The sequence below is a fragment of the Anopheles nili genome, chromosome 2 (assembly GCF_943737925.1).
Source record: "Anopheles nili chromosome 2, idAnoNiliSN_F5_01, whole genome shotgun sequence".
In the NCBI taxonomy this organism is placed as follows: domain Eukaryota; kingdom Metazoa; phylum Arthropoda; class Insecta; order Diptera; family Culicidae; genus Anopheles; species Anopheles nili.
In genome coordinates this window covers 70,462,538-70,485,159 of record NC_071291.1, presented here as the reverse complement: position 1 = coordinate 70,485,159, position 22,622 = coordinate 70,462,538, and the positions used below count along the sequence as shown (strand labels likewise).

The window sequence follows — 22,622 nt, the reverse complement described above, 5'->3', positions numbered from 1 at the left end:
CCAACGAAGTTGCTTAACAACCTATTGACCTTAGCGCGACTGCATGCATAATAGAACAGTTGTTGCTTCAGTATTAGATATATGTTTTTCCATGGTTATAAATAGTTTAGCATTGGTGTCATTTTTGTTAGCAAAGGCTTATCTTAATAGTGCACTATCTGCTTTCAATGAGAAATAAAAGGCATAAAGCATAGTTCAAACTTAAACATAGCACAGGTTTTCTGTAAAATGATAAAAAAGGAAAAAAATATGTTAAAAAATGGTAAAAATAGCATGCAATCTCTTCTCCACGAATTAGACGCTCTACTATCGCTCAGTAGTTTACTATTTTGCTAGTAATTAGTAATAAATTCGATTGGCAGTCTCAAAAACAAATGAAAACAACGGCAGCGCACGTGGCCAATTTAAATCCAGGAACCCAAATGCACTCTACAACGTGAGCGTATAAACTGGCGGTAAAATGAACGTCAAAACATGTGCCGTGAGAATCGGTTCATCTCGCTCAAGCACGTGTGTGCGCCTGTGCTCTCTCGCTCTGCTGCACTCGCCACAGGAAAAACAACAGTAACAATAGCTGGAAGGAAAAAACGCCTTGTCTGTCTGGGCTGCAAAGAATGCAGAATTGTGTCCGTAATCGTTCGAATTGATAGTAAAATCGTGCGTTAGAAGCTGCAGGACCGTACCGTGCCGCCATCGATCGTGTTGTGGTGTGGAAAATCGACAGGAAAGGGCGGTTTTGGAGTCATTTTCCCGACCGCATTAGATGGTTCGCGTTGGGCTGTGCATGCAGGGCTAAAGATCAGTGGAGACAGCACAGAAATAGGGCTAGTTTCAAGGCCAAAACCACCCGGAAAAGATGGCACCCGGGTCGAGCAACAACCAGAACAATGCGAACAACAACAACAACAACAACCGCCAGACGGGGACCAAACCCAAATCGAAGTCGTCGAAGAAAAACTCGGTACCGCAGGAAATCGTTGCTCCCACCAGGAGGGATCTCCAGCAGCAGCTGAATGTAAGAGCGAGAGAGCGAACCGGAGGTACAGCGCTGGAAAGAGAAAGAGAGCGATGAACGCCGTGGCGGTGTGAGTCGCGTGGTTGCCAGTGGCACTCACCGATCCACCGTGGGGAACTCACGCCGGTCAAAACAAACCCGCGGTGCAGTTTGACGCATGTTTGTTTACGTTTGAGGCGATACCGCTATTTACGTTCCCTCCGCGCTACCGCCAAGGGCCGCCTGATAACGAGTGGGAACGCGAGGGCGGTACGGTGGTCGGAAAATGGGGGCCAGGGAACGGTTTCACGGATGCGCACACGGGGATCGGCAACGTCTAGAACTCGGTGGGATAATTTTAGAATGAATGGCCATTTCGTTTGCGCACGCGAGCCATCCCTGCGAACTCAGACGTCCTCCGCAAACCGATCGCGATCGACGTCGACGACGAGACTCTGGTCAATGATTAGCGACCGCGTGTTCGACTGTTTAAGCGCGCTAGTGACTGTGTTTTTCCTTCTCAAGGTACTCGTCGATTGGGCGACCGTTTCCGGTGCATCGTCGGTGGTTCAGAACAACAATTCCCAGCAACAGCATCCATCCACAAGTGGCCATCATCATCATCATCAGCAGCAGCAGCAAGGACAGAATGTTCTGCTGAAACCCCGCAACAATCGGACCCCCGGTGAAGGCACCTGTTACGAAATCGGTGAGTCATGTCAGTGGAAAGCGGCGGTGAAATCATGCCCGTGCCATTTTGTTTTCTAGTGGAAAAAAAAGACAAAAAGTTCAAGCAGCAATCCTGCCACCCACTTGTCCAGGTCCAGGTTATTAAGAACCGTGAATATGGACGTCATTAGCGAGCCGAAAATAATTTCTCTACCGGACGATACGAACGTAGCACCAGCTGCAAATAGTGGTGCCCTTCCGACGATACCTGGCGTTCGGTCGACTCAATAACTGTCTCCGGTACAGGACAATCTCTCTGCACTTAGTGTCTTGGTGGCGGTTTTTGCCCACATGTGCTGCCCGTTCGTTCGCACATGCGACATAAACCGCCCCGCTTATGTTCTAAATTTAGCCCCGTTTGCTTGCGTCAAGGTGTGTAGCAAACGCACTCGTGGCCACGCGAGGGAAGCGTGTGGCCTTCGTGGGTGTGTGGTGGCGCGCGAGGTAGCGAGATTTAGTATCTTTAGCCTGGCGCATCGTTCCTCTAATAAACACTCGAAAAACCCGCAGGTCGATCGCCAGCAAAACCTCCAACCCGTGAAAGGTCGAACAAAATATGCGAGTGAGGGGGATTTTCGGTATTGATCGGAGAAAATGTTAATGCGTTCAGATGTTTTTGAGAGATATGAATGTGAACGTGATTCAAGTGGCTATTTTTACTAATTAAGCCCGTTTTCCGCCCTTCTAGATAATCTCTCGCTGCAAGATAACAGCCGCTATATTCCGGTGCGCCCGATCGTGCGCAGAAATCTGCTTAACGAAGGAACCGGAGGTGAACAAGGGGAACCACACAACACTGCGGTTGGTGTGGTGATTCCTACGACCCCAAACTCCACGCTACAGCAAACGTTCCGGCTAAACGAGGGAGCATCCGTCAGTGGAACAGTTACCGGATCCACCCACAGCATTAACAACCTTCTGCACGGTGGAGCACAGGTACACGGTACATCTTCCGGTGGTCCCACTAGTACGGGTGTCATACCGAAGCAGCATCATCATCATCAGCAGCAGCAACACCATCAGCAACAGCAGCACGTTTTAAATCCCTTGTTACTTCTGCAGCAACAAGGCCAATCACGATCGACTTCGTCCCCGTTAAGCTATCGCGTGCCCGACGGTGCCTCTCAAAACCAGCTTAACTTAAACAAAAACTCTAACCACCACACACACCAGCAGCAGCAACAGCCGAATCCGCTGCTCGCGACTGCGGCTATTCCTTCGACATCATCCGGTTCGCGATACGGAACCGCTGCGAATCCGTTCGGTGCGACTGGTAACGTGGAGGACACGCTTAACCAAATCCAGGAGTACATCAAGCTGACCACAAACCTAATCTCGTCAGTGCAGATCGATAACGTGAGTGAGAAAACCGACGCTGACGCATCCTTGTTGGGCGGAAGTATGGGCGACGAGAGTTGTTACTTTGTGCCGATTAACTCCACCACGCTGGAGGACGTGCGGCACTCCGATACGGAGGTGCGTTTGTCTGTTATCCTTTTAATGTATGTTTTTTTGGCCGCTGCGACTAATTCTGGCTGCCATCCTACTGACACCATGCCGTCTTGTGGTTATATGCCGCTAAGCCAATGCTGGGATTACTGCATGCATGTGTTTCTTTTTGTGTGCACGAAGCTGCTAACATATGTTGCTTGCGAATTATGTTGCTACATTTTGTGGCAAGTTATGCAACATTGCCTAAAATGTGTTGTTAATCTGCCGTGTTTGAATGGGTAATTTTGGGGTTTTTGTTGGTTGTCTCTAAAGCACTTCAATTCCGTTCGATCGTAACAATTCTTCCTCCCTGATTAACTTACCTCCTTCGATGTTGTGTCGGCAGGATATTTATTCAATGTATCGTTGGACTAATTCCTAATAAAATCCCTGTTTATTATCCCTTTTAGCTGAACGGTGGTCCACGGCCGCAGTCGGTGCAAAGCATCAGTACGAATCAATCGACAACCCCGGTTCCGTCGGCTTCGTGTGACGAACTGCGCTATCGAATGGATGCCCAGTCGAAGAACATGCAGGCGTTGAAGGAACAGCAGTCTCACCTGCTCCGGTTGCAACAGGCCGCTCGGCAGCAGCTACAGGAAATGGAATCGATCCGCCAGATGCACGCCACGAGCGTAGCACCGCCAATCGAGTCTTTTCAGACGGTGGAACAAGTGCAGGATGGTATTGGCAGTATCATGGAACGAATGCGGGTCCTCTCGACGTTCATACAGAACCAGCAGGAGCTAAGCAGCATGCTTGGTGGGGATAATGACACCGAGGTGCAGTCGGACCAAACAATGCTGCAGCAGAAGTTCCAGGAGTTGCGGGACAAGAAGAGCCAAATGCACAGCCTAGTGGCTGAGCTGCAGAATATGAATCTGGATGCGAATCGGCAGTTTGACGGCGAATCCGCGGTGGAAACCCGTAATATACCGATCGAGCTGACACACGCTCCGGCAACGGCATCCGATGCGAGGAATGCGACGAAAATCTTCCTCAACGGTGGTGGCAACACGATGGAGGGTGCTGCGGTGGCCACGGTTGAGGGTGTTTCAGTGCAGCCCCACCGACACTTGAGCGAGGACGTGCGAAATGGCCAGGCTTTGGCAGCTCAGGAGGAAGATGATGACGAAGGACCGTTGAATGAGGAGGAAGCAACCGTTCTAAATGGCACGGCGGACATGCTAAGCGAGAAGATCAACGAAATCAACGCCATGAAGTCGCAATTGCGCCGGTTAAAGGAGATGATGGATACAGTGAAGCTGATCGAGATGAAGACGGGTCATGAATCGATCGATGAAGAGGAAGAGGAGGAAGAAGAGGACGCCCCGGAAGACGAAGAGGAGGACGAGTACGTGGAAGGTGCGGCCGCGATGGCGTTGCAGCAGCAGCAGCAGCAGCAACAACAGCAACGTCGGAGTCGTTCTCGGTCGATTGGTTCCGCTGGTATCATCCTCCTGCCGAATGGAGGTGTTGTAAATGAGGCCGATGGAAGCGAACTGTCCAGTCAGGAGCGGGAACACCTGAACAAGCGTGTCGAAGCGTTACAAGCGATGACGCAAGATTTGCGCGAACAAGCGAAATCGATCGCCGTCGAACGTGATCGATTGAAGCACGCACGTAACGATTTGCACAAGCGGCGGAACAACGTGCTCGATCTACAGCAACAAGCTCAGTCGCAGGCTGGTGAGAAGCTGACTAACCACGTTGCGTCGTTCGTCTCTCTGGCCGGTGCTAGCGGGCGTGGAATACCCGCCGGGCCGAAGGAACGTCAACAGATGGAGTTGAAAGCGGAACTGGAACAGAAAAAGCGCGAGCTCGAACGGATCGAAAAGATGACGCAGAACATCAAAAAGAGCACGGAAATGTCCCGCTCGGTGACAACTGGAGCCGCTGGGGTAGGTGCGGATGCGAGCGATAGTTTGCACGAGGCAACCCCGCCTCCGCTTCCAAAACCGGCAGGTCCTTCGTCGGTAGTGTCTTCGTCGGTTGAGTCGTGTAGTGGCGGTGCCGGATCACACCACCGTGGAACACCTTCGGCACACGCCGGTACTATTCCTCCGGCACCGGCACCGTCCGCCATTAGTGGTTCGTTGCAGAACAACACAGCCGGAAGTAACGCGACGAACGACTCGAAGACGAACTCGGCGGATTCGGGTGTTACGTCTGATATCTTTGCTCACGCGCGCTTGGAATCAGCCAGCTATCAGTCGAGCAGTACGCGCAGTTTCCCGCCACCTATGCCGGACATTTGTAACCGGAATGCGGCCGCCGATCGGTACCGGGTGAAGCGGGGCGAGATCGATGGGGATGGTGCCCCGGTTGGAGGTGGATCGGGAGCGATGGGTCGTGACCATCGGTCGTCATCTCCGTGGCCGGTGTTTGGGAATGGAGCTGGAGCGGGAGGATTATCCAGCTCGAATACGGGTCCACACAGTCCGCATTATGGCCATCCTTATGGGCCGGGAATGCACGATATTTCACACCACGGTGGGTACGTCGGAGGCGGTGGTGTTGGAGCGGGTGCTGCATACGGAAGTAGCTGGAGCACGGGTGGTGGCCCGTACGGAGTGGCGGGAAATTTGTTACCACCGCTAGCGGCCACTCCGAATACGCCACCGGATCCGATCGTCTTTCAGCACATCATGCAGACGCAGCAGATGTTGATGAACTCGATCACGCAGTGTAACCAACTCCTGTGGATCCAGCAGCGAGAAATCAACAACCTCAACAACGCGGTGTTGTTGGTAAGTGTGGCTAGCAGTATCGAAGACAGGTAGGATGTTGCTAACGCTTTCGGTGTGTCTTTTTTTGCTTTTTAGCTCCAGGAAAGGATACTCGGCACGAACAGTAGCCTGTTGTTGCACGAAAACCACGGCCCAACGGTTGCGACGACATTGATTCGAGCGGAATCGACACCTCCAAACAACAGCTCGATAAACACCTCGAATGTGGCCACAACAGGAGGCAGCTTGTACAGTCGGGCCCGTTCCGAGCAACCGATGATGTCCTACCACCACCAACAGCAGCAACAGCAACAATCCTCTCCGTATCATCAGTCTCACTCGCTTGTATCGCACGCGCATCACGGTTCGTCAGGAGTGTTGTTGCAGCATCAGCAACAACATCAGCAGACCATGCAATCTTATAATCATCCGTCGTTTAGTCCGCTTGCTGGCGGAATATCGCAGAGCCACACGCAGATGTCACCGCAGCATCTTCCACCGAACTCGCAATGTCTGGCGAATCAGCAGATCCAGCGTAATAATACTAACCTCGCGCAGGTGGGTTTGCCACCGAGTGGTCGGTTGCGATCGAGCGTACGTCCGCTTAACATTAACACGCTTAACAACGCGCTGTACAATGACGATCAGCCGGCTGGTGGTTCGATGTCGACATCCACCGCCAACGAGGCATCGTCCTCGGGCATTGGGAATGAATATGTTGCCTCGGTTGCGCCCAATATGATCAACAATCTGTGCAGCAGCAACTCGCAACCGGTCACCCCAACGCCGGGTTCGGTGTTGGCTCATCAGCAGCAGCAGCAGCAACACCACCATCATCATCAGCAACAGCAGCAGCAGCATCATCAGCAACACCACCACGCTTCGATGCGCTTCGGCCAGAACTTTAACAACCTGAACAACAGCGTTAACAACAACCTGTCGCAGCAGAATAATCTGAACCCGTTTAATCAGCAGCAGGAAGCGCAAGGAGCCTCCCAGCAGCAGCAGCAGCAACAAACGCAAGCCCTCAACAACCAGGTGTTGCCGGGGGTGCGGGCGAATAATTACTGGGATAACTTCCGAAGGTAACTACCGTCCCGGTTCCCGCAACCAAATGTTCCCCTTTTTCGTTTCATGTCGTCGTGGTGTAGAGTTAGAGCCGTTTAGTGTTAGGTGTTTAAAAAAATCGAGCTAAATAATTGGGTAGTTTGTAATGAAGGCTTATCGGTATCGCGGAATCGTCTTTGTTGCCTTCGTGCGGGTTTTAAGTGAACTCGACCTCCTCAAGGCCCAGGGATGGTTGGGTTGCGTTGTGGCCGTAGAGGAGTGTAGATTTGGGGAGCGGAATCCTAGATCCGCTATGGTCCTGTTTTGATATCGAACCATGGTAAGTTGGACTGGATGCGTGTTTGGATGATGTGTACGTGTTCGTTTGCCTTTTCCTGCCTTCTTTCCCCTCCGTTACCAGCTGTGTGTTTGTGTGTGTGCTTTCCGGAAGCGAAAAAAGCAAACGCATCCTGCAAACCTTCCTGCTGTTGGAATATGCCGTTGAAGCTGTGTAAATAATCAATCTCTGCAGGTGAACCGCTTCCGCTGGGAACTCTTTACCAGAAACCACTTGTGGAAGTGGCTTTTTTGTCATTAATCCTTTCGTGTTTAATTATGTGTTATGGTTTTTTTTTCTAAGGTTTATGTATCCACTCCTAACGATGGTCATTATTAATTGGAATTATTTCCTTTTTCGCCAGCTACTCAAGACAAAATCTCCTATCGAGCAATAGCTGCAAAAGCAACGAAGAATCATGCTCGCAAAGTGGCAGTGTTGGAGGCGGTAGCACTGGTGGTGGCGGTGGAGGTGGGAGCGGTTCCGGTGGCGGGGGCATTGGTAGTGGGGGTGGTGGAGCTGGTGGTACAAGTTCCGGTGGAGGATCAGGATGTGGCACCGGAGGAAGCATCGGTGTTGGAGGAGGTTCCGGTGGCACGGGAGGTGGAACCAGCGGTACCGGAAGTGGCTGTAATACGATCAATAATCAGCTGCAGCGGAATAATAGCAATGCGTCGAATCAGTATATGAACAACCAGAGCAACAAGTACCAGCAGTCGATTAATATAACGCGTAATAATTCGTTAAGTAACTCGAATCAGACCAACAACACGTGTCTCGGTCAGGAAGCTGAACCGTTGATGGGTTACCCGCAGCAGGAGCAATCGGTGGATGAATGTGGTGGTCAGGTGGAGGATCATCTGTTGCCTCAACAACAGGCGCATCAGCAACAACAGCCTCATCCTGGTGGGCCGATACCATCACGATCTACGCAGCAACAATACCAAAGTTCGCAGCAATCACGTCAACATCACCGGTCGCAACAATCTGGCCAACAACATATAGCAATTGCTGTGGGAACACCGATTCAATCACAGGCACAACAAACACATCCTTACCAGCACTCGCATCAGCATGTGCCGCATCAGCAACACGCTTCAGCACCTGGAATGGCAGCTCAATCTGCCTCCAGTCAGCATCCGCAGCAGCAGCAGCAGCAGCAACAGCAGCAATCTCAGCACCTGGCACAGCAGCAGCAGCAGCAACAATCGCACGCTCATCACGCACCGTTAAATCAATCCAACTCGCTGGATCTCGGTGAGCTGCAGTTCCACACGAATCCCATAAATCTGGGGCTGGCGAACAAAACGCACCCGAAGGCGAGTGGTCACAAGAAGTATCCGCTTTCGTTGCGCTCGTGCCGGGATGCGGGAGCTGGTGGGGAAGGTAGCAGCGGGTGTTACGTGTCCGGTGGTGGGGATATGAATCTCGCCTCGGCTTGTACTTACCAACATGACTCAAAGTAAGTATCTGTCGGCTTCTCTAAATCTCTCTTGTTTAAAAATCAAATTTCCTTAATTCTCATGCATTTTTTCATTTCAGATCTACGTCGAAATTGTTTGAAGCATTGAAAGAAAACGTGTACCAGGAAGTGAAGAATCTGATCACGGCCAACGAGTCCCGGCCGCACTTTCTCATACAGTTGTTCCGCGAGCTGCAGCTCATTTCTTCAGATCCGCTTCGGCAGCGCACGTTGCAGTCGATACAGGAGCTGTACAACCGGTACATCGAGTCGACGCTGCAGGAGGAAAACCACGTGAACAATGTCGGCAGCAACAACCTGCTAGCGTCGACGGGATCGTCTGGTATGGCGTCTGATGGGGTAGTAACATCCGCTGGTGAGGGAGCTACCGGAGAACCTCGGAATTCTCCACCGCACGAGCCAAGAAACTCGGAGGAAAGCTCCGTTGAGCTGGAAGTGGTCCAAAACTACACGAATCTCCGTCAGCAGCAGCAGCAGCAGCAACAGCAACAGCAACAGTATCATTTCGCTTCAACCGTAGCATCCGACGTAGGTCCTTCTTCGATCGGAGGACCAAACGTTCAAACGGCACCGGGTGGTGAAGGTCTAGGAGCGTCCATTCCTAACGGTTCGTCGAGCAGCAGTTCTCCTCCGAGCGCTGGTACTCGCGCATCGTCAAGTCGTCCTTTGAATCAGGACGAAATGGTCCCCATTGCGGTGGCCAACTCGGAAATTATCAACATCATCATGGGTGACATAGTGGCGGTGATCAACTCGGTAGATTACATCAACGATTCGGTATTGTTCAAGATTGCCGGGGTTATTTGCAACCACGCGGCTGGTGGAAATGCACCTCCAGCAGATTACGGAGAATCGGGACAGCATCATCACCATCATCACCATCAGCATCACTACCATCATTTACACTCCCGAGCGGGTCAGTCTTCAGCGGCAACTGCTTCGTTGCTTGCGGCTGCTTCCTTCCTTTCCGCTCAAGGTGATGGAGAGCAAGGATCTGGAGGCATTGGTGGTGGAGGAACCGGCGGGGACGTATTCAGCAGGGAGGATTTTCTCCGTCACCTCGAGAGTTGGAATAGAACGGACAAGGACGAGTTTATCTCGAATTTGGAGAACTTCCTCAACAACATCCTGTTGCGTTCGTCTGCCGTGGAAGGCGCGGAAGCGGAAGAAGAAGAGGACGCCATTGTGGCACCTGGGGGATCACAATCCGCTCCGTATGGCGATACTGTGCAACCGGATGTGAGCAGTTGCAGCATCGGAGGTAATGTTCCCGCCGTTTACGATGCCACTGGAGGCGATGTTGAGGGACATCATCCGCCATCGTTCGGTACCGCAGGAAACGGAGTCGGTGGCGATCAACGATCGTTGGAATGTACGGGTGCGGTCAGTTCTAGTACGTCGAACGTTGTGTATTCGTCACCGACGTACGATCTGGCGGAAGCGGATCAAATCTGCGATATGATGGATAATTCCACCGGTAGCATGACCGGTTCGAGTGCGAGTGGGATGGCGCCTGTTGAACATCCTGGCGCAGGGACAAGCTTTGACGACCGTTGGACTGTGGTGGTGCAGAAGAAACCGGTCGTTTCAGTGGAGGACGAGTCGATGTTGGCTCCAAGTGGACATAATGCGACAAGTAATGGGACGCCAATGGACGGTCGATCGCAACAACAGCGAATGCAACAACAATCTCACGGTACTGCCGGGGGAACTAGCGGAATGAATGGTGCCCTACCGGGTGCAGCGGGTGGAGGAAACAATGGCAACAACGTGAACAACAACTGGCAATCGGAGGAAGTGGCCGATGAGCATTTGGAACAGACTGAGGTAAGCACGCCGGGAGACGTTCTAAATGGCCAGCTAATAACTTGTAGCTTCTTTTCGCTGCAGGAACACCATTCGTCTTATTATTAGTGGCTTCGAAAGCCCGTGCGTGGAAAGTTGCAGTAGAGCGGAAGTAGTATTACGTTTCACCCGTCGGTTACCGTCGGCTGCGAGCCGAATGTTGATGATCTTTGACATACCCCACATTACGCCCTACGATCGATACTTGTGTTTCTCTAGGAGCGCCACGGTGCGGTTTGAGTACTATTTGTGAATCCAACGCTAGGTATACATACACACAATTATATTCCAATTTAGTGGACGCAGATTCAAGCGATTCGAAGCATAATATATCAATCCTATTATCTCACGATCCTTCTGTTGCTTTCGAGGCGGAAGAAACCGCACGAACCAAGGAAACACATCCGAAACAGTCTCGTACGAAACTTCGCGCTCTCTCGTTTTGAGTTTTTGGAGTTTTATTATGTCCATACATTACAACAAGAATAACACGGTAGCAGCAGCGGTCGTTACAAATGCAACGGGAAATTCATGGGGAAGAGATTAAGTAATTCGTTTGCTGAATATCACAAAGTTCGCGATAAGGAGCTTTTTCCAAGGAACTCGGGATTCTACCCTTACCCTAAACCGCGTGGCTAACTTGTTAATGTTGCCGTGTAAATCGAAATAGAAAAAAGACAAAGAATTCAGTGAAATGGATTAATAAAGCGCTCGTTGCGCCAGCGGTTAGTAACAACGCTGTTCGATCGAATCCTTGATCGATGGTATCCTTACTAGCTAATTAAGTACACTTCCGTCGTGTGTGTATGTGTGTTGGTGTTTGCAACCGTTACATCCTAGGGAGTGACTTTCAGTAGTCTAATGTAAAATATAAAGGCGCGACGAATTCGCGAGCTGTCTGCTCGCGTAGGTACATCGTAGTTAGAGCAAAAGATGAGCGTTTTGCGGGTGAGACCACGCCGATTGAAAGCCGAGCGATATGTGTCCGATAGGTCCCCGTCCGTTTAGATTGCCTTTGTGCGCTCCACAGGCCATCTCCAAACCGCTCCGTAGGAGGTGTGTCCGCAGGAATAAGGTCACTTTCGTACAGCGCAGCATCCCGCGCCAGGTTTAATGGAAACCTCCACCGCTGCCGTGGAGGCTGTGGAACAGATCTTGCTCGTAAAAGTGGCCCGCCCGGCCACACTCGTCCGTCGGGCTTCGCCGCACCAGGCAAATGGGGTACAGATGTTCGGAGGGATGCTCTTTCGTGGTGGGATGATGCTCCACGGTGCTAGAAAAATCGTCCCTCCACTGAACTTAACGTTGCGCCGTAGGATGATGTGTGTTTGTGTACAGGAAAGTGGATACAGGAGTGCCCGGAAGTTTTTTTAGAAGGTAAGTGATAATGTTTGGAAGAACAAAAGAGAAAGAAAAGAACCAGAGATAACTGAATGAAGCAAACTGAGGCTTAGAAGTGGGTGTGGTGTTAGTATCGCGGAACTAAATAGTTAAAGGCACGTTCAAAAGATTCAAAAGAAGTACTTTCAGGGTTAATTCACGTCCCAACCTAGCACGAATGGTGAGTAACGCCAACAAGAAGGGTGGGATATATATACGTATGGTCAACGTCAACTGATTAACATGTCTTCTGCCTCCGGTTCATCCTTTCGATCGTCGAAACGTTCGCAAAACCCTCTACAGTACGCTCGGTGCATGAGATCATCCGTCGGTCCGTCCCGTGCGTCTCTCTATTTCTCTCTCCCTCTCGTCGGTCATTACAGCCCTAGACCATGTGCGACATCATGCAGCGATTCGAGTCGGAATATTTACTCTTGCCAGTGGCCTGTCCGGCCATCGCGGAGGAATGAGGAACGTCGGGTCCGTTAAATCCATTAGCACCGGGAAGATGATGATGGGAAGCGACCGCGGGTTGTGGCTGTTGATCCTGGCATTCCATCTCGTCGACCGCCGGTTCGCTCGCGTGTAGCTGGTATGGAGCCGCTGCTGTTACAAGAACGAAATGAAGCAGAACGATCGCATATTTTTAATATTCGATTCCATTTCTCATGTGCTCGGTGTCCCGAACAAACACCCACGGGGTGTGTTTAACGGAGCGGGTGCCAGAAATAGACGGACACATCTCTTCCGTAATCAGAGCATGAGGTAACGCTTTGATGACAGGATGTGTAATAATTCAAATTTTTCACATCTTACAAATGAGCGGGGGCGACTTTCAGCGGAATTTCATCAAAGGAAAACTACAAGAGCACCTTTTGTAGGTTAATTTTACCCACCTTCAGTACTGTTGCCAGGGAACGGTGCGTTCATCGGAACCGACGTAAACGCCATGCCGGTTTGTTCCGCCGTATCGCACATTTTCTGTCGCTTCGGTTGCTGATACCCGATGGCTACCGAATTGTGGCCGGTTGTGTCCATCTCCTCATCGTCCGGTTGCAAGTTGTCGTCCTTTCGCTTGCGCTCTAGTGGACTCTTCGGGAATGGGGTTACATGAAACGTGCCAATACCGCCGTTGTTATTGTTTTGCTCACTGTCGTTAGAACCATCGATGTGCTGATGATGTTCGCCGTTGCCATGGAAATGCGTCGACGACAGGTGACCGTTGACACTTGGTCGGTTGTCGACTTCGGTTGCTGGGGAGCGACCGTTGCTGGCGAAGACCGCTGATCTTAGGGGATGATTATTATTGCCCTGTGGAACACCTGCGCCTCCACCCTCCCTGGCCAGGCGGACTAGCGCAGGAACGTATCCATAGTAACCGTTGGATGAGCCGTTCAGATAACCGACCGGACGAAAGTCCCTGCACATGAGAATATCTCCGGGTCGACGGACCGAATTGTTCGTCGGTAGTTGCTGATACTGCTGGTAATGAGACCTTGCTGGTGATTGAACTCGCCCGAAAGGGCAATCACCCGTGGTGAGGCTTCCTCCGCTGGCGGCATCGCCGTCGCCCCCGTGCGCACGATGCTGCTGCTGCATCTCGTGGTGGTACGCCGCCGTCAGCATGTCGGTCGTGCTCATGCTGCTGGTGGAGCCGGAAATGCTGCTTCTTCCGGGTGGGGGAGGCATTCCACCTGCCGAGGGTGCGAGCGCGGTCGGAAAGTGTCGGTTCTCGTTCTTGTAGAACGCCACGCTCTGGTCGTTGTCCAGCGGCAGCAGATATGAGGCACTGCTGCAGCTCGCGAACACCATTTTTGGTTACGTGTGAAAAGCTTTCCTAGCGTGTAGGAAAATTCGCTTCGGATCACTAGCAACCACTGACGTACGATGCGATGAGATGGGTGGGGGGTGGGGGTGCGAAGGAGGGAGCACTCGCGTTCGTTGAACTCGCGCTTGATTGCGTGCGCCCGCGAATACGCGTCGCGCGATCACGCGTATCCTGGTATTCGGCAGGTGTTCTTTGCGTTTCTGTGAAGCTGATGCACAAACACCCTTATTCTACTGTCCCTAACAGCACTCGCGTATTGTTCATGTAATTTTATAACGAATCTTTAAACAAATTGCAGCGCACTGCTTCTTCTTGTTCTTCGGTTAGTGTAGATCGATGTTTCACTCTATAACAAAGCCACACGTGGTTTACTCGAGTAAGTTATTGTTCCTGGAAGGTGTTCCCGTCCATGTACACCGAGTAGAGTGGTTTGTGCTTGTTTTAACACGTAAAATCTTGTAAAACTATGAGCTAGCAGACGCACCGACCAAAACAATTAAGCACTTTGACATTTTGAACGTCATTCTCGTTGCATCCGCATTCATGTCGTGTGGAGAGCCGGCCTCGTGCGCCGTCAAGGTTCAACAGATGGCGCTACTGTGACAATAAATTGAATTTATCTTTATTTAATTTTAGTTTAATAAAGAGTGTATACGTATATTACTTTTCTTATTATATTCCATATGATTTCGGGTTTTATTAAGTCTTGGTTTAAAAATGTTGAGCGTGGAACCGTGAGTTATCTGCAACCGATTCTTGCGAATGTACGTTCTCGTTTATAGAAACAGAGTGAAAGTTTACATTTTAATACATTGTTTTTAGTTTCTATAGATGCAATTATTAGCTGATGATTTCATTAACGAATAATGAAAACTTTGATCGAATCGTGAAATTGTGAATTTATTAAATCACATAATGCTTGCTTTATTTGTGAATGCATTTGAGATTGCGCCTGGCAGTTATGCAATAATGATTCATTTTGTACAGCGTTACCATGCAACAGGTGGCAGGATGCTCAAAGGACACACAAAATTCCACATTATGGTCTAAAAAATAAACCATCTCCATTGTTATCTAGCTAGAACTAGATTGCGCCTGTGTAAGGCTTTAGCAAAAAAAAAAATGTATCAATCATAAACACCGGCACGCGAAACCGTCGAAGCCGAGACCTGCTTCATTCGCTTCTCGTGATGAACTCTCGTTCGCGAATCCTCGTTATCGTCCTTGCTCGGTTCACTCGGAAACAGCTGATTGTAACGAAAGAGCTAGATATGGGAGGATGCCTACGCTACATTCTACCGATAGTTCGCATCTAGCGCTCGGTTTTAACGGAAGAGCTTGTTTTCGATTGCGCCTTCGAAGGCATTGTGAAAGACATCGCAACGTGGTATGTTTTGGCGGTTTCAAGGGAACGTAGCGAATTGGTTGATGCTGCAAAACCGTTCAGACACCACCGAATAAGTAAACGATCATCGATTCCGAAGTTGCGGATGGGATAAATAATTCCGGACTATTGAAAAGATGTGCTAGCCCGTTGGCACATGCTACGCGCCGTGGTCGATAAAGTAATCAATTATGTAAATCAATCCGCCTCTTAAATGGCTACTAATTGAGTCACTGGAGCACCGCAAGCGATTAAGGAGCAGGACATTGGGAAGAATTTATATATAGAAGGCGTATGTTTGAAGGATTTTTCTCGTTCTCGTACATCTCATTCGGTTGGATGGTGAATAATTTGTGTAGTTAGCAAAAATGAGCGCAACAGTAGGAGGAATGCATAATTTTCAAGCTCAAGCTCCTTCCTCGTCACACATTGGGTGATGGGAGGATTAGGCACATAAAGGAAAAGAACTAACTGAGCTAATGGCCAACATTAAGGTTCGTGTTTATATGGTGCTATGCATGTTTGTGCGCTTGTGTGTTGTTTCCATCGTTGGTAAGTAATTGACTTTTAGTAACTCTAGCACAAAAGAAACACAATACTAATAGAAAAATAGAAAGTAAAGTAACATGTAAAATATGAACTATAAAAAAATGTGCATAAATATCAATATAGCAGATTTGGTAGAATCCTCCTAGTTTAGTTTGAAGGAAATCATGAAAAAGGAGGCCAAAAATCAGCTATAGAAGTTTTTTGAGTTCGTTTTCCATTGGCGGAAAAAAATTGTGATATATACGATTAATGCATCTGCCCAAGCGCACTGAGGTCCATCCACCCTTCACATTCACATGCACACGCAAATCCCGAATCTGGGGCACGGAAAATAGATTAAATTATCGGCCGCATCGATCGAACGTCAGCTTTGCTTTCAATTCGTATTTCCCTGTCGTGATTTATCGTGCGTCGTGTAAAATAAGGACGTGTGGTTTTTATTTTTCCAAGCATTTGCTATTTTTAACGGCCTGATGGAAAGTCACGTAACCGTGTTTTAAGCCTTGCATGATTGAATTATACAATATGAAATTCGATTATGAAAGGTCGTTTTGGTTTTGATACGAATTTTTACTCTCCCTCTTGAATTGGTCAAAACTTCCCTTTGCACGTTTATTTTACAAACCAATACTTTCTCCACACCGATTGTGGTTTCTGTTGCGCATTTAATACTAAACGAATATTTGCTCATTATGCTTCGTTTTACGTGTACTTTCCGACTGTACCAACATTTTTGGGGTGAAATTGATTCTAATTGCGAAACGTTGTCCCCTGCAGCCTTCCGGTGAAGTCAAACAAAAACTACGAGAGTGGGTATTTTATTAGACCGGCTAACGTCTCGAAATATGGAAATTGGAAACAGCGATACAATCTAACTTTCGTGACGGATCCAACCGGACCGACCGACCTTCCGGTTTGGTGGGACACCCGTCGGATCGATACCCATTTGTGGGCGGTTTTTTGGGGTGGAACTCATTGTTTTATGCTACCCACGTTTCCAATAGCACGGATCGGGGGTGGAGGACGCTCTTCGTTACATTCTTGGGAGTGAAAAGCGTAGAAGAAGCTTGAAAAAAAAAAAACTTAAGTTCAGTGAAGAATCGAGAACCGATCGATTGATGGATCATTTGTCTCGTTAGTAAGATTAATTTCCAAAGACAAGAGAATGTAATTAACCCTCGAAATGGGCTTGTACCGGTGCCTCTTCGAGAACGAAGTCGAACGCCGTTTTTATTTGTATTTACAGTCTGCACATGTGTGCTGGGGAAGTCAGAAACGGGAGAGAGCTGGTGCTAATTAAATACCATTTGGTGGTCCCATTTCCGATGCGGAACTGGTGCGTGGGGCTTTTATCACACCGGCCGATCGGGTTCGAAGGACCAACGGTCGGAGAAGTCATCATTATTCAAGACCAGACCGGGGATAACATTATCTCACCAGCTGTTCCCGGGAATGGCGTTCACGTGTAGCCGCTTCAACGCACTCCTTCGGAATTGATTGATTCAATTACCAGCCCATCCTAGCGTGAGTCGATCCATCAATTTTGTGTGCTTTAGCATAAATGTTGCTAGTTTGCAAGTCAAACTATCCTGCACAGGGGTGACATTTTCCAGCCCTTAGACTCGATTTTGCTTGAAAAGATTCCACCTGGCGGGTTCCAGCAAATCTAGTGGCATCGGTTTTTGGGATAAAACGAGTTTTGACCGTCCCTTCGGATAAAGGCCGATCAAATCCAACGCTGCAAAAACTGCTCCGGATTGAAAATCACCCAACAGGTGCTGGAAAGCAGCAGATAAGACAACGCCAGCGCTATCATTTACGATTAAAGCAAAGTTATACTAATTGAGTAAAGCCTTCTCGGTGGCGTTCGCTGCTCGCGGCAAAATCTCACTGGAAAAGTAATTCCAGGCTGGGGTTAAGCAAATGGCTACGTTGAGTCTGAGCTTATCGCTGAAAGTAGATTATAATTTGAGGTGTTACAAATTCCTACAGTACAACTCACAAGTGCTGCGAGGAGTATTTGATTGCGCAAGAGAGTAAAACTCAGCTCCTGTTGAATGACGTTGCGTTGGCACTTTGGACAACTGAAAGGTAGGATTTGTTAATTAAAACACCTTCACACAGAGCACAGTGCCTGTAGCAACGCGAGAACAATTCCATTAGCAATCAAACCGAGCTTCATTTTGACTGCATTTCCAGACCCCGATCCAAGCTGTGGTCGAGTTGCAGAATTTTGCCATGGGAACCATGTGCTTTTAATGTGCTGCGGTTCGATGTGAAATGTACGTGCACGCTGGAAATTTTCGCGGTTGTTGGCATGTTGGTGATAGAATAACGTGAACGAATTAAATGTTCCCGAATCAATTATGGCTAATTGCGACAACAACAAAAAAACATGATGCATTGAACAACATTTATATAATTAAAACAATTAATCAATGTAGAATAATATTGGAAACATATTAATAATAAAATTAACACGCTCCTTTTGTGGGCATTTTGTTGAGAGCAGTTGGGATTTTAATGTCTTCGTTTGCCGGCTGTCAACACCCAACATTAAGCGCTAAAATTTTGTTTCATCAATCATTTTCGACATCGCAAACATCAGGACGACGGGTTTGGCGAGTTGGTCACCCCTACTAACGCAACTTTGCGCCCCTACCTGTGCGGGTGGTTGTTGTTTACGTTCGTGTAAAATTTATTATTCCACCTTAAATGTTGGCTCGCCAAATGCGTTGCCATAAAACAACAGTGTTAATTAATGATGCAAATTTAATGCGTTGTGATTAAGCTAAGCAAAAGAAAAAACAGAAACAAAAAGGGGAGAAAGCACCGCACCAGAATGGCACGTGGAATGGCAACAATTTCAAGGTTTCAATGGCGACCGGGCGGGATAACTCATTTATCATAGCATGTACAGCGTAATTTGTCAGCGAAACAAATCGAACCAACTGGGAACCGTTCCGAGAGGGGTTTGCCATAAAACACCGCTTCCGTTTTTTCTCTCGCGATTCGTTGGGCATTTTTTTTGTTGCTATTTTCATTAAAACTGTTGGCTACATTTTTAAGCTCCCACCGCTCACACCAGCCGAGGATGTGGCTCAATCTGGTGGTGTTTGATTTCGAGTGGTCGTGTTTTGTTAGTTATTTGTTAATTTCACACCCATGCGAGGCATCGATCAGAAATTTATCATCATGTATCGCTGTGCTTTTTGTGTGCACCACCACGTGGTGTAATCGAACGAGCGCCCTAATTTATTGCCAAACAAACGACCGTGGGGGTGGGAACCGAACTGCCTATTGTTTTACATACGGGACGCGGCAAAAAAAACGGCGCAAAACAACACGTCAGCCTACTAAATGGCAGTAAAAAAGCCCACCAAAGGTGCGAGAGTGAGGGCTTTTGTGAGTTTTTGCCCTCGCAATAACGCTAATGGAGCGCTCAATTGGCGTCCAGAGGCAATATAGCAAGGACGTTGATGCCACACTTTGTTGCAAAAAAGCGTCATAGTTTATTTTCCCTCGTGAGGTCTGCGTGTTTACGAGGGAGGAGAGTGGGGGGAGTGAGGGGAGACAAACAAAGGCCAACCCACCTCCCACATTCACAAATTACGCTCACATTAATTGAGCTAGTGGAGCATCGATTCGTTGTAAACTATTTGCAACCCGTCAACAATGGGGATTGGCACGATGGTTTTAACTCAATTATATCCCGCACCCAGCGAGTCCGCGTGTGAAACAAAATGGCGCACGGCAGGGACTTAGTGATCCTTCCGCTCCTCCTGAATTTCCCTAAACAAACACGACTCCAGTCCTGCGTACGGGAACCGGGATTGCAATGCCGTACCGGACATCCGGCAGCCCGGACCGATTTCGCTTTTCAAGAGGTGTTGGTTTAAGATAGGGATTGCTTTTATTTTTGCAAAGGATTTCCCAACCGGTAGGCCATCGGCGGGCTTTGTGTATATTTTATGTGTGGGGCTTGCGTGTTGGTTGGTTTCGATTCGTGACTATTTGCAAAATCCCCCGTCCGGGTTGGGTTGGTTGAAATATTTTTTCAGCGACAAAGAAATCCTGACGATGGCACGGTGAGTGTAAATAAATATAGTTTAGGAGGGTGGTTGCTTAGAAAATAAAAAATAACACCATTGTAACAACGGGAGCACCTTAAAATAGTGATGATGGAATCGTTACTAATTCAGGCTCACGCAGCCTAGCCGATAGGTTCGTGGTGACAAACTCCCTTAGTGCAGCTTTGTCTTGGGAGTACGATTGTGACGGTATAATAAATTATTCTATAGGGTAAAAAAGCACATCTGCATGTGTAATGTAAAGCTTCTCCAATGGAAACAAAGTATAGGAATGTCAAGAGTTACAATTGAACAGAAATATGTTTACATCACATTATTTTTTGTTAGCTTAAATTGAAAATGAAAAAAACGAAGCACATTAACAAAATGGGTTTCGTTAAAAAACATAACCGTAATAACACAAACGCTTGCAGAATGCTTTCCACTGTACATATTGTAGCATAAATAAATTCACCATCCACCATGCCGTGGTAAAACATGAAACATTTGTGCAACACGTTTTGCAACACTCAGCTAGCCGAAGCTGAAAAGTGAGAACAATAAACTAAAATAGAAAAAAAAAGAAACACATGCTCACCATGGCATGCTCCGATGAATGATGGATTTTTTCCCTGCACACATGCGAACACGCTGCGCGTGGTGGAACGCCATAACATATTTGCTGTGACACATTCTGCTCCAACCGCCCATGCATCAACGTCATTTTCTGGGGCAAAACGTAAAAGTTGATGGTCGAACGTACGGAGCGTGTCGTTTGAGAGCAGAATAAGAAGAAAAAAAATATGCATGAACTCGTTTGCTCAATTTTTGCGACTTTAAAACCTTCGTGATGGTGCTGGCAATGACAAGGTCCTTGCCGGCTGGGGCGAGCTTGATTGGATGGAACTGCGAAAGTTTTGGCTATAATGTTGTTACAACCCATCCGGCGCTGATGGCTGGGTTCTGATATGATCTTGCATTTGCACAAGCATAGTGTGTGCAATTAAAAATATATCGGTACGCAGAACATGCTTCCAAGCAACGCTGCTCAAACTGTTTTCGCAGGTGGCGTTTATTTCTTTTTTTAAACTTGTTTACTGCCTGGCACACAGAGCGTGGGCGTAATATAAGAACCAAAAAGGAAAAGTCTTCCCGTAGAATCTATTATACTTTTATGTTCATCATTTTTAGCATGAATTCTACAGTGCAGTTGTAATGTAAAATGATGCAATTGATGTGAGAAATGATGGATGATTCGTAGAAGTATGGTAGCTGTAAAAAAGTAACACTGTATAGTTGTAACATTAATTCGGGTGCGGTCACGTTTTTTTTCCGCTCTTACCAACTCGGAATGAGATGAAAACCCGCATACATCTGCTAGGGGGAAAATATACAAACGAGAAAATTTCATTTGATCCTATTGAACAGGGCTTGGGCATATTTTGCGCCCACTTTCATCATCCGCTTGGCAGCACTACGACAGTGCTCGTGGGTGTCTTATTTTAATTTTTTGTCTGCTCTCAAAACAAAACCATGAAAACACATCCATTTCGAGCTTTTATGCCGCGTATCGCAATGTTTTCTATCGAGGCAAGTTTTTTTTCCCGTCCACGCAGATCGGCTATGATTGCTCGATGGAAAAAAAATATATCAAAAGGCTCTTCTTCGTTCGCATGCTCGTCGAATGGTTGTTTTTGATGCACGAAATGGTACCGAAATTTGGCGCAACCAGCCAGACTTTGGGCGCCATTATTTAGCGACTGGAGCTGGATCGAATCGAAGTGGTTTTTTCTCTCAAAAACTGCCTAGAACGCATATCGATGAAAAGATTGGCCAAACGTCCGCAACGAGCCCGAGTTCCGGCGCCCATGGATGAGAAGGAGGTCAAATACGCAACGGCCTATATTAGGCATTCCACAAGGAGTACCATCGGCTAGACGGTCTGGCTCCGGCCACTGCGTAATGCTTTCGGAACTTTGGAGCCTGCAATTTTTTAATGTACTCACAAACTGCATTCGTTATCGTAACTGGGCGACATTTATTCGCTTATGGTGTTTGTTTTTGCAGCGCAAACATAAATTTACGACCGGACAATTAATTGGGTTGCCCAGGAGCAGAATTGTTTTACTTCTCATGCAAACAGTAGGACTGCGTTCTTTCGAAATTCGTATCGATTTTGTTACACACATCACAATGCATCAAATTGTACTTAAACATTACGAAAAACTCAACCCGTTAACGAAAAGTAAATGAAGCTTTTGGAAATAAAAATTTTGCTGCAGCAAAGTTGCACCGTACCACCGTTTCGGGCCAGATTAGTGCAATCGGGGCACTACAAAAAATAATAAAAAAGAAAGCCTTCAACTATGGATATAACAGTTTCGGAAAAACTTTACTCGCCCAGTAGCTGTGTTTGCGTTTCGTTTGCTCGGACGCTCGAACCACGCCAGGACGTCCCAGCAAAGCGCAGGAAAGTTGAAGGCGCGATTACTTTTTCCTCTGTCGCCTTGTTCGCCTTCCAGTGTCCCGGAAAGCTAAATGTACGCCTTAAATGTTGACTTTTTGGCGGTTGTTCCGGTGGCTGAAGTTTCTCACCGATTTTCCACCAGCCTGCCTGCCTGCCTGCTTTCGCCAGCGCTGCCTAGCGGCAAGCGATCAAGACGTTAAAGAAAGATATTGAATTTCGGTCGTTTTAAAGTTTCCCCCTCTTCACGCGGACATTTGTGGAGGGCTTTTTTTGTGCTGGCGAGGCATTT

At 48.2% G+C, this 22,622-nt stretch overlaps 2 protein-coding genes across 2 annotated transcripts; one reads left to right on the top strand and one right to left on the bottom strand.

Moving 5' to 3' along the window:
• Positions 1-856: 856 nt before the first annotated feature.
• Positions 857-10,984, top strand: LOC128721552 (uncharacterized). The gene is made up of 11 exons (XM_053815313.1): positions 857-1,015; positions 1,520-1,703; positions 2,412-3,079; positions 3,625-5,964; positions 6,040-7,028; positions 7,692-8,442; positions 8,485-8,789; positions 8,870-10,056; positions 10,105-10,421; positions 10,485-10,637; positions 10,701-10,984. Exons 1-11 carry the CDS (start codon positions 857-859, stop codon positions 10,722-10,724), a joined length of 7,077 nt encoding a protein of 2,358 aa, XP_053671288.1. The 3' UTR covers positions 10,725-10,984.
• Positions 10,985-11,181: 197 nt separating this feature from the next.
• On the bottom strand, positions 11,182-13,847 carry LOC128729725 (uncharacterized). Its single transcript, XM_053823085.1, has 2 exons — positions 12,932-13,847; positions 11,182-12,641 (listed from the first exon to the last, which is right to left on the bottom strand). Exons 1-2 carry the CDS (start codon positions 13,845-13,847, stop codon positions 12,421-12,423), a joined length of 1,137 nt encoding a protein of 378 aa, XP_053679060.1. The 3' UTR covers positions 11,182-12,420.
• Between the last annotated feature and the right edge of the window lie 8,775 nt (positions 13,848-22,622).